We start from the raw sequence: 12,021 nt of genomic DNA, 5'->3' as shown, positions 1-12,021 counted from the left end.
TCCTGATCAAATGCCCAAACCACCTCAACTGACCACTTTTGATACGCAGGAGCAGCATCTCCACTCCGAGCTCCCTCCTTTCGTCCAAGCTCCTTACCCTATCTCTAAGGCTGATCCCAGCCACCCCACCAAGGAAACTCATTTTGACCCCTTGTATCTGTGATCTCATTCTTTCGGCCACTACCAAGAGCTCATGACCAAAGGTGAAGTTTGGGATGTAGATGGACCAATAAATTGAAAGCTTCGCCTTCTGGCTCAGCTCCCTCTTCGCCACAACAGTCCGATGAAGCATCCGCATCACTGCAGAGGCTGCACCAAACTGCCGATCCATCTCACGCTCTATTCTACCATCACTCGTGAACAAGACCCCGAGATACTTGAACTCCCTTGCTATGACTAGAAGGAATAATTTAAATGTTAGCCTCCATATATTTAAGATACAGTTGCAGATGTATCATCTAACATTGTAGCAGCATAGGTGCCATCATATTTTTACTGTATGACTCTTTCTACAACTGACACTGGAGTGCCTCTGAACAAGCAAATATAGCTCCTCCGCCATCAGTGAACGTTAGTGAGTGCATGGATGAATGCAAAGCGACAACTGTGGTCTGTTTTTAGAGTGTAACTAAAAACCCTAAGCAGACTTAACTGTCAAATATGGTCTTAGTAAGCTTTTGAAATGACAGAAAAAACACTGACATGCAAGGAATATACTATAACTTGAAATGTTTATTTATACCTCACACTCCAACTTTTATGCAAAATAGATTTATGTACAATATACATTCAGTTTCACCTTTTCACAAGAAGAACAAAAGCAATTTACAGTATAATACAAGACAGTTTAGTTCAGAAAAGATTAGATTGTGTAAACATGGTCCTCAGTTTCTTTTATCAAATAAAAACAAACAAACAATGTCAAACTTACATTGCAAATAAAACAGTCGTACTATTACATTATGCAGCATCAAAAAAGAAGACACGCATATATTATCCTAAAATTAAATGAGAACAAACAAACTTAACTTACAAAGCACTGGAATTATGAAACTCTTATAAATGTAAACACTTTGATGAGTACAAGTTTGGAAATGTAAGGTCTTAAAAATGCTTTAAAAGCTTTCACAAATTCAGGAAAAACACGCAAATGAAATAAGTCACTGAAATTATTGAGTTTTGAAGCTCTAGAGTTGCTGGTTTTTCTATACTTGAGATGAAAGCAAGTACAGCAGTTTTCAGTCACACAGGTATTTTGTACATCATACGTTGTGCTGTAGATGACAGCGCATTACAAAAACATTAGTACGGTACCTCTGCTTTCAGTTGTAATAGGGATAGATGAATCTCCAACTTCTAATACCTGCAAGACTGCAAAGGTAGAAAACAAAATATTAATGTTTAGCATGTTTTGCATTGGTGCTTGGTTAACTGCAGTCGCCATTTCTGTAGAAATCTAGATAGGAAGAGAGAAAATACATTATTCCTCTAAAAACTACATCGCTCTACAGTTACAAGATCATCTCTTGTAATTCTCTGTGACCTCTTGTCTTCCTCTGCTCCGTGGCTGTCCGCTGATTACTCTGTTTACTGGCTCAGAACCCGTTCACGTTAACAATAGACTCTTTGTCTATCTTGCAGTCTAATTGAGTCTTTGGTGAAAAGCAGCATGTTTCCTGCTGCAATACAAGTTTTCTAAACTGAATGTACATCTGTCTGTGGGTGTTTGTGTGTGTACGTGTTTGTGTGCGTGTGTGTTATGGCCTCAGTTCAAAAATACACTTCAGTCTCTCACAGTATTGGCTTTCTCTCATATGAAGTTCGTTGCAGCATTAGGGTTCATGATAGTAATGATGGAGATGATGAAGGAAATAACAGTCATGGTAATAACGTAATAATTAAAACATTTAACTATAAGGACGAAGATGATTAAAAGCAGTTGTAAGTTGCTCTCTTCATTTTCGGCATGAAAAAGCTTATTACGATGCTGCTGATATTCACAATGATGATGACAATTATGATGCTGATGCAAATTTCCATGACGAGGAGTACGGATCTGTTAGTTGATGAACTGAGCACCTCCATGTGGCACCATCTCCGTCACACCCCACGCCACCACGTTCCCCCTCTGCTCGCAGCCCTGCCCCTCCCGCAAAGCCAGTTGGGAAATCTCCTCCTCTGACAGCACCCTGTCCCACATGTTCACTCCTGTCATCTTCCCCGCGAACGCCATCTTTGGATCGAAGCCTGCCTCAAACCCTGCCACCCCGCTGCTGCTACTGCTTGTAGATGGAGGGCAGCAGCCGTTCCTCTCCTGCCCCAGCTGGAGTGAGCCTCCGTCGGGTAAGATGTGTCCTTCGGCCACTCCAGGTGTGGAGGCCACCTTTTTCCCACCTGCCCACAGAGTCGCCAGGCCCTGCTCAGATGACCAAGCACCGCACAAGTGGATCCACTCTGATGTGCCTCCTGGGGACACCACACCTCGTGCTTCCACCAGATGAGCCTCTCCTCCAATGGTGAAGAATGCAGAGGTCTGACCGAGCAGCAGCTGGATCTCATATGGGTTGCGACGGTTGCCGTAGGAGAACAGCACGGTTTTGTTGGAGACAGTGGTTGGCTTCACCCACATGCAGACGGTAAAGGAGGAGACGGAGAGAGGGACATCTGGTATGACGGAGGTGTAGATTCGATGGGAACGCATGGGGAAGAGGAGCGCCATCTCACAACCTAAACAGCAAGAAGAGGTGATAATGTTCAGTGTCAGTGGATAAGAATCGTCATTTTTAGATGCAGCTTTAGGTTGCCTTTTTCATTGCTGGAGGCAACGAGATATAGACTGATGACATTCTCCTTTGGTGTGCTATTTTTATTGATCTTATTTTTAGTATTGGTGATAGATATTGCTTGAAAATCATTTCAGGAATATGCAGGTCATGTACAGCCCAGAATAATTTCTTTCAGGTCTAATTATCGGCCTTTTTTTCAACATTAACCAGTTGCATAATGTCCCAATGAAAACCAACCACCCCTATTTTTTACTATTTGATCATTTAAAACTCAAAGCAAGCCATGTCTTCTGGTTGTCGAAGAAGGCATTTAAGGCATTTCATTTGAGCAAACAGAAAATAACTGGGCCCACAGTTGAACCCTGTGGGACTCCACATGAAAATTTATTTTAAGAATGAGACTGAATATTTAATGCAGATTGCTTGAGACTTGCACTGAAATGACAACCAAAGTTACAGCTAGATTTTCCTGCATGTGCACAGTGCACTCTCCTCAGTGAGACCACACTGAGTGCTGTTTTGAAACAGTACTTTTAGATGGCAGTATCAGATATGGAAGTCGGGTTGATTAAATGACAGTCAAAGTTCAGTTCATGCTTTGAGATCATGAATCATGGGAGGTTTTTTTCCTGCCCCATCAATGAATACACACACCTCCATCTCTGGGTCAACTGGTTCATTGGTTTCTCAGCTTCATTTCACTTTTTTTCCCTATTCTCTTTTTAATCATTCAAACAGTCACTCTGAAACACTTCCAAACTCATTGTCAAACCTACTTTTTTAAGTAAGGTAAGGTTAATCATTTGGTACGTAAAAACACGGAGAGAAACTGCACATTATTCTCCATTAAATAAAGCAGTGTTAATGCATGTTGTGCTGATGAGCTCTGTTGGAGGTATAGTAGTATCGAGTGTGTGTGTGTGTGTGTGTGCGCGCACACGCATGTGTGTTAACATTACACACATTGAATTCATGATGTAGAAAGCTCTTGCTTTTCATCCCAGTTGACATCCTTTCTTTTGCCTTTTTCATCACTCTCTTTTGAGTTTTCTCTTCATCATGTTTCACGTCCATTTTTCTCTCTAGATCCCAATTATTGATGTTACGTTTGTCTCAGGTTTCTGCCACTCAAAAAATAATGGGGAAAAAAACATATTGAACATGCTTTGTGTGTGTGCGTGTGTGTGTGTGTGTGTGTGTGTGTGTGTGTGTGTGTGTGTGTGTGTGTGTATTCATGATGGTTTCCATCTGGTTCTGCTTTCCCAGGGTGCTTTGGTGTGGTTTTTGTGGCGACTGGCTAACGATTACACCTCCCTCGGCTCTGTATGTAGGCCAGATTTACATTACTGGACTGTAAAGGTGTGTGTGCATGAGTGTGTGTGTGCATTAGATGAGTAATCTAGCATATCCTGTTTTTACAGCTTTTATTTGATTAATTTTAGGAAATATATGTTTTCTTACTGACATGAGTGTTGACTATGTGGGACTAAACTTGGTCTAAGTTTACTTACTCACACTTAGTCACTTAATCTGTAGCGTTACGTTGTTATTGGTCAGTGTTTAATTCAAGGATGGACAGTAAACCAGAGTAGTAGCTCTACTAATGGAAACCATATGCTGTGGTGTCTTGAATCTGGGAATAATTTGTGTTCACAGTCGGTCCAGCAAGAGTTCTGTATTATCCTTACCTTTTCATGCATGTATTGGCTTCTACAGTATTGTTATCTTTAAACATCTGAAAGTCTCTAAATATCTGTCAGTGAAAATAGCTTCTGGCAAGGTTTAGATTGATGGATGAAGTCCCACACTGCCTGAGTTGAGAGTTTGACCCTGAGTTTTCTTGTGTGATGACTATCAAAAATATGTTTATAATAAGTATTAAACAAACAAAAACAAGAGGCAGTAAGTCAGTATTATACGGCTGACCCCCTGCCTGCCCCCTAGCCCCTTTTCTCCATGTTTGATTCGACTGTATCGACTCTAACTAATGTTAGTAAGTGAAGGGGAAAGGATAGGTTGCTACTTGAGAAGGACAACACGCCTGGAGACATACAGAATAAGTGGAAAAGGTATTTAGGACAAACATAAGCTGCATGTTATTGGACGTTCAGAAGCAAAGCCCAGTACAGAGGGGGGTCTCATTCTTCTACGTGAAGCATGACCTGAATGTGTCAATGCAGCAAAAAAAAAATGAGGATGGAAGGTTGTTTGGGTGGAGAAACTTGAAGACAAATACAAAGGAACAGGAAGCAACAGGTAAAGACAGACAGAGATATTGGTGATAGTAAGATGGATATCTCACCTGCGGGTAGGTATCTTTGCCTTGATGACCTCAGCACCTCCCCCAGTTCCACCCTCGTCTGTTGCAGCGCAACCAGCACTCCGTCTAAAGTCACCTCTTGTGATGTGACCTCTTGCACCCGGAGCCCTGCCCCTCCACTCCCTGGAAGCTGGGATCCTGTCTTTGTATTCATCCCCATCCCAGCTCCCGGGCTGCTGAAGCAGCTGGTCTCTAGCTTGGCGAGTCGGGAAGCTTGTGTTCGTGCTGCGGTGAGGAGCTGCTGCACCATCGCCTCCAGGTGGTTAGAATTCCCGACAGAATTCCCAACAGCGGCAGCCGAAGTCTGATCTCTGGATTTGAGGCGCTCCAGAGTTTCTCTGAGGCGGCCCTCCAGCTGCAAGGCCATCCTTCTTCCTGCTGTCTCCACTGCAGCCCCACAGGAGCCTCCGTACTGGGCTACAAACCTGACCAAAAAGACCAATGTAAAAGATTTAAACCTTTTCAAATGAAGCGCTTCAGTCCTCACCAGCCAAGGCTCATTTAGCACCAGAATTTGGCCTGAAACCAATCCTGGTTCCCAGTTCACTTTTAAAACCATTGAAATTTAAAGGAACTGGAAAGTTGTAATTCAAAAAAATAATTGGCAACAATTTTGATTAAGCATTCAATAATTTTAAAGAAAAAGAGACAAAGAAAAACACTGGTTTAAGCCTCTCAAATATAAACACTTGTCTATTTTTCTTGGCTGTCTATAATGGTAAATGTACCGACCAAATGATCGAGAAAATAATTAGTAAGTTATTTAATAATGAAAATAAGAAGTAGCCACAACCCCTAATCTGAAGGACCTCCATGGGTCAAGGATAGCAATACTAGTAGGCCCTGTTTACACTTGATTTTAAAATGCCTCTTGGGCGAACAGATCACAAGTCGACAGCTGATACACATCGCAGTTCACCCCTGTATCATTCATCTCCAAAGTGTCCAGCTGACCACTTGTGTTTACATTTTGTTACCGCCAACGTCACCTTCGCCGGAAGGTCAAAGGGTTCTGTGCAGTTATTACATCAATCCATCACCAAGCACCAGATTTGTTTTGCACAGCTAAGAAAACAAATGTGTTTCAAGAACTGTATACATATATGGGTTATTCCAACTGTTGGAACACTGTCACCAACAACCACAAAGTTCATGCATTAATTGATGGTGTATTCCTTGTCTGGAGATGCATCAGAATGCATTATCATTATACAAAAGATTTGTGGTCACATGTGTCCTAGACCAGTGGTTCCCAACTGGTCCAGCCAAGGGGTCCAGATTTCTCCTTAGTCATGAGTTAAAGGGAAATTTCGGTTTATTTCAACCTGTCTCCTAAATTTGTTTCAAGTGACTAGTGACATAAAAATAATAGTTAGCATGTTAGCCGTTAGCCTAGATACAGCTGGGGCGCATAGTAGTGTCAGACCTGTTAAAACGTAAGTGAACGGGCAACCTTCAAGAGCAAAGTTAGTCCACTAAACAAGCTTTTTCTCCACAAAGACCGCCTCATATCGTTAGGATAAATGTCAGAGAACATATAGAAAACGACATGTAAACGTGTTGTCTTACCTTACCAGTGTGGTGCCATGTTTGTTTACCATCTAGCTCTGCTCTCCTAAGTGCGGCCGAAATATTGCGAGAACAAGCAGTGATCTCATAGCGTGCCCGAAATCTCGCAAGAACAAGCAGCAACAGCTGGAAGGCAGAACCGGACAGTAACCTGAAAAGTTCATTCATTTATTTTATGAAAGATTTATAGAATAATGGCTGACTTTTTGCCAGACTTCGACTTTGTGGAGGAGGAATTTGATTGAAGAACGGAGGAGGAGAGAGAGAGAGGCGCAACAGGTAGAGGACGACAGAGGAGGAATGGCTGCTGCAAGGCTGCATAGCTCTGGAGATTGGTGGTGTACCTGTGAATGCTGTGCCCCAGTGCCCACAGAAGAGGAATGCCTCTGTTGCAAGGAATGGGACCGGTTGCAGCCTTATTTTCAAGGTCTGGGTGTGACCGAGGACGAGACACCTCCACCTGGAGTAGTATCCAGCTGGGCTTTATCTAGAGCTGGCGAGATATATTTCGGCCACGCTTTGGAAAGCAGAGCTAAATGGTAAACAAACATGGCACCACACCGGTAAGGTAAGACAACACGTTTACATGTCATTTTCTATATATTCTCTGACATTTATCCTAACAATATGAGGCGGTCTTTGTGGGAAAAAAAAGCTTGTTTAGTGGACTAACTTTGCACTTGAAGGTTACCCGTTCACTTACGTTTTAACAGGTCTGACGCTTCTATGTGCCCTGGCTGTATCTAGGCTAATGGCTAACATGCTAACTATTATTTTTATGTCACTAGTCATTTGAAACAAATTTAGGACGATAGGAGACAGGTTGAAATAATCTGAAATTTCCCTTTAAGGGTCCACACAATTTAATATATTCAGCGTCATACTTGTGTATGGTCATGTCATCAAGCAAATTTGCTGTCTCTCACTTTACAGCAGGAAACAACATTTGAAAATAAAAGCTCTGTGCCAGAAATTCACCATTCTTAAAAATAAAGTGTGTTTTTTACAAACTTGACACGTTCGTGAGTCACTTGCGGTCCATTCAGAATTTACCCAAGACCCACTTCTGGACTGCGACCCACCAGTTGGGAACCACTGTCCTAGACCACCTTGGAAAGTGGTTTGAATGATGGGATCATAATACATCTTTGTGGTTTTTCACACTTGTATTCAGTGTTGTCCACTTGTGATCCAATCACCCAAGCCCCATTTTAAAAACCAGGTGTGAACAGGGTTGCACTTAAAGGTTGTACTCTTTCATCACCAGTGTAGTAAACCTTTGAATTACAGGTTAAGGTAACTGGTTTTTATGTTTCATTTGGGTTTCATTCCTAACCTCTTAATATCATGACTGAGTTCAATTCACATTTTTAGTGCAACTTGTGCAACTGTCACGAAAGCTCATTTCATCTCATTTGAGAGTGTAATTACTTGGACCGCTGATCCCTTTGTCCAACCAACCTTAGCATTTCTCCACGCAGTGACCCCATCTCCACCTTGATGATGTCATCTGCATACTGAAGTAGCATGTTTTCCCTCATCTGACTGTTCTCCAGCATCGAGAAGATTTTGTCCCATTTGTTCTGTCCCATTAGCTCTGGAGAATTGCAAGGGGCTGGAGTCAGTGTGGCTGGAGAGAGGGATGGTAAAAGAGAGAGGAGAAGAGAAGAGAAAAGGAGTAAATACTTGGGGTTTCTGCAGAATGGAGAGGAGGATTTCCTGTTTGACTGGACAGGGGTTTTTATAGTCTAACACCAGGCCTCCCACGGACACAATGGAGACAAGTGCACTCCCCCAACACCCCCTGTCTACTCGAATGTAAAAGAGTATTAATAGTGCAACATTAGTTACTCATGCCATCATTTGTTTTGGAGCCACAATTTTCATAAAGTTTTGGGAGATGTAATCAGGAAGTAGAATGTTGCCGTGGGTCAGCTGCAACTAGCTAACCACTTTTTAGCTTGTATTTGTTTACATATTGGTGAATGGGCACCATTTATAGTATGCCAAATTAGCTATTAGTAGTTCCTGTTTGCAGTGTAACCATGGCTGTACACACAACTGTCATTGGAATAGTTTGATACTGAAGAAAACTTAAAAACTGAGATTCTCAGGCAATGCTCGGGCAGTGTCATTAAGCTAATTTATGCCCCCCCCCACTCCCACGCCCCTTTGTGGATATGGAAAGAAGGACATTTCTTCCACCAGTGTCCAAGATTTTAACTCCTCAAGCACTCCTCTGTCGTTGTGTTTATACTCTGCTCGAGAGCAATGGAGAAGTGAACTCTTCCTGCAGTTACTGTTTGTAGTTCTTTACCAGATGCGAGCGCAGGTGTGGCTTCAGAGAGTTGCACACAGGAAATATCTTTAACTTTTCTCAGCTGTGCTGAGTTGAACATACTATGATCTTTCTAGTTTTGACAGCAACTTTGGGGGCCGTAAAAAGAAAGACAAAAAAACCCATAATATGTTCATGTCTGCTGGTAGAGCAGAAATCTGTTAATGCTGCAAGACGAGAATGTCTTTGAGATTGTGGGAACAGATAGTGGAACAGCAGGTAAAAGGAAGAGTACCGATGATAAAGGACGAAGTGAGGTTGTCAGGGGAGAGATAAGGACGTGAGAAAGAAACACAGATGCACAATTGACCCTTTGCTTTGCTTTTCCGGCAAGATAATCTGACTTCCTGTGTGAGTGAGGAGGAAAAGAAAAGGAAGGAAAAGGAAAGTTTCTGTTCACGCTGAAAAGGAAATGAAAAGGCTGAGAGTAGGGGAGACACAAAGCGAAGCCAGGGGACTGAGAATATGTGTCACACACCGTTCTGATTAACGTTTGAGCCACTCAAACTCTGTTTATGACCTGCAGACATATTCTAGAGGGGCATATCATAGGACTGCGGGATTTGTTTTGGCTGCCTGTCCCCAAGGTTCAAAGTAAATTAGACGGAAGGTTCATGCACTCTGCGCATGTCTGTTAGAGGTTTTAGAGGATTTTGATGGATCAGGGGTAAACAGAGTGTAAAATGACCTTTTATAGGCATTTTGGTACTTTTGACCTTCGGGGTTTGAAGGCTTGTGTAATCAATTCTGCCTCTGTGTTTACCACTTTGTTTAAGAGAAATTACATTTGTATTTCTGCTGTTCTTTAATGAATGAATTACATTTATTTCTGTGAGCGACCTCTTTAAGAACTCATCTCAGGACTGTATCTACTGTATATTTACATACAGATTCAATACACAGAAGAACACAGTCAAATGGAGTAGAATTACAGCCTGTACCCTCCCTCTGCCACCAGTCTGGGTTTACTTATCTGCTACATGTTTTAGCCTGTCATTCATTTTAAAATGGACTGTGTCGTGACCTCTTTCACATTGCCCTCATTAATTTAAATTCCACCCAGAGATTCAGAGATATGAGCAGGTCAAAGCAGTGATCTGTGTCTTCCTACAGGCTCCTCTCCTTCCTCACACACCTGCATACAAACTATATTTAACACACGTGACTTGACTTTTCCCCCCTAGTCCAGCAAGCTCAGTATGAATTGTGTTTTTTGCCTTCACCTTTTCTCGCTTTGGCTGGCAGACGCTATTTTGCTTCTTTAGAGCTGGTATTTCACTATTCTCAGTCATTTGTTCAGGCCACTCTCATTTTCCCCTTCAATCAGGTTTAATCACATCATGGGCTGTGCCCAGAGCAAAGTTTCCTGCCTGTTAGCTGTTGGTGCTGCAATTATACCTCCTGCCAGCTTTAAAACAACAAACAAACGAAAAATGCAAGCTGTGCGATGCACGCATGCAAACACACGCGCTCGCATTTTCCCTTTCATGTACACACTTGAACACATTCTTTTCTCTCGCAAACAGGGATGCTTTCCAAAACAGCTGAGAGAAGAGTTTTGTAATTATATGCTGTGGTGTTGCTGCAATTTGGTGGCCAGTCATTCATGCTGTAATATGTGTCGGTCCCGGTCGGCTGCTGAAAAAGCCCTCTGCTTTTTTGGCTCAGCATATTCTTTGATGCTGCTCGTCTCATACACAAACCCTGTCTCTGCCAACAGTCTGTGTGCTCTACGTGCTGTGGTACTTGTTTTGTCTTTTTTTCTAAGCTGTATTTGAAGCCACTAACCCTTTTTGAAAAAACCCCAAATTATTTTCTGTCTTTTTCTGCAACCTGTAAAGCGGCTATAGTATAACTGGACCCCAACTGTTCCTTTATTTCTCCTCCATCCCTCAGTTTGTCTGCTCTCTGTCATCTTATACTAATATTATAGTTGCGGTACTTCTTAAATCATAGTGATAACTACTTTTCGGCACTTTCTGTCAGTTCTAAGGGTCTGCTCATATCAGTTTCACCCTCAGGAGCATGTCAAATGTTGATCCTCACTTTTGTAAGTTATGACAGAGACTGATCTCCTCTCACACAACCCCATGCATGAATCCTACAGGAAATCGATTTCACGCCCCAGAATTGAATTAAAGTGCGACCATGTCCATCTGAGAACCTTAATCCGACAAATCACACGTGCACACACAGTTTAACACTTACGTTCTGGTGTCTCTCCATCTGTGATTTCATTGTAGTAACTTGTGTCAGCGTAGTTGACCTCAATATCATCCTCATATGCGAGAACCAGACACACGCACGCCGACAGCACACACACTGCCTGGGGGAGCCTCCACCGGAACATGCTGCTGCTGCTGCTGCTGCTGACTGCGTGTAGAGTAGCGTGTATGAGGCCTGCGAGTGAGAGTGTGTGAGGCTGAGTGAGTGTCTGTTAAGTTTCAGGTCTGACTGCTTGTCTTTGTGTGTCTGTATGTATGTGTGTGTTCAGGTTGGCTGTGTGGCTCTAGGTCTGTCTCACTTTCTACAGTGCTGCAGGTCCACCACTCTCTTTTTCAACCCCTCACTCTCTCAAACAGTGTTTGTCCCTCCTCCCCATAATGACTCCCCACCTCTCTCCTCTCCCTCTCTCCCTCTCTCTCATTCTTTCTCGTTAAATGCTGAGCAATCCTTTGGCAGGAAGCCCGGCAGTGTAGAGTGCTTCAACCAGAGAGAGGGGCTGCTTGCGCTACACACACACACACACACACGCACACGTACGTATATTACTATCGTTCTTATGAGTACTTTCCATTGATTTACTTTATTCATCTATAAACTTAACCTGCAGACCATAACCCTCAGCGCTGCGTGCTTACTCTTAAAGGATACCTTTGGTTTATTACAGCTTGGGTCAACTTACCACAATAAATTAAATGCTGAGATCTGGGAACACAGTGACATGAAAGAAATACAAGCAGTTAGATGATCAAACAGATTTTAGTCAGGCCACATTCTAGCCAGAC

At 42.6% G+C, this 12,021-nt stretch overlaps 2 protein-coding genes across 5 annotated transcripts in view; one reads left to right on the top strand and one right to left on the bottom strand.

Annotated features, from left to right (window-relative positions):
* The window catches only part of veph1 (ventricular zone expressed PH domain-containing 1), a 124,430-nt gene that overhangs the window by 26,250 nt on the left and 86,159 nt on the right, over positions 1-12,021 (top strand). The gene's annotated exons all lie outside the window — the stretch shown is intronic.
* On the bottom strand, positions 713-11,568 carry ptx3a (pentraxin 3, long a). The gene is made up of 4 exons (XM_049576205.1): positions 11,222-11,568; positions 8,137-8,305; positions 5,089-5,531; positions 713-2,727 (listed from the first exon to the last, which is right to left on the bottom strand). Exons 1-4 carry the CDS (start codon positions 11,361-11,363, stop codon positions 2,060-2,062), a joined length of 1,422 nt encoding a protein of 473 aa, XP_049432162.1. The 5' UTR covers positions 11,364-11,568; the 3' UTR covers positions 713-2,059.

Source organism: Epinephelus fuscoguttatus, linkage group LG5 (assembly GCF_011397635.1).
Source record: "Epinephelus fuscoguttatus linkage group LG5, E.fuscoguttatus.final_Chr_v1".
Classification (NCBI taxonomy): domain Eukaryota; kingdom Metazoa; phylum Chordata; class Actinopteri; order Perciformes; family Serranidae; genus Epinephelus; species Epinephelus fuscoguttatus.
Note: the sequence above shows the minus strand (reverse complement) of the source record. Positions and strands in the feature narration are given on the sequence as shown.

What these genes read in the sequence shown, in the direction of transcription:
- ptx3a (XM_049576205.1), bottom strand. Translation starts at nt 11,363, where the DNA reads ATGTTCCGGTGGAGGCTCCCCCAGGCAGTGTGTGTGCTGTCGGCGTGC. An exon ending in AGATGGAGAGACACCAGAAC is followed by an intron (nt 8,306 to 11,221) that starts GTAAGTGTTAAA and finishes CCCTCTCTCCAG; the next exon opens with CCACACTGACTCCAGCCCCT. An exon ending in CTGCGTGGAGAAATGCTAAG is followed by an intron (nt 5,532 to 8,136) that starts GTTGGTTGGACA and finishes CTTTTTGGTCAG; the next exon opens with GTTTGTAGCCCAGTACGGAG.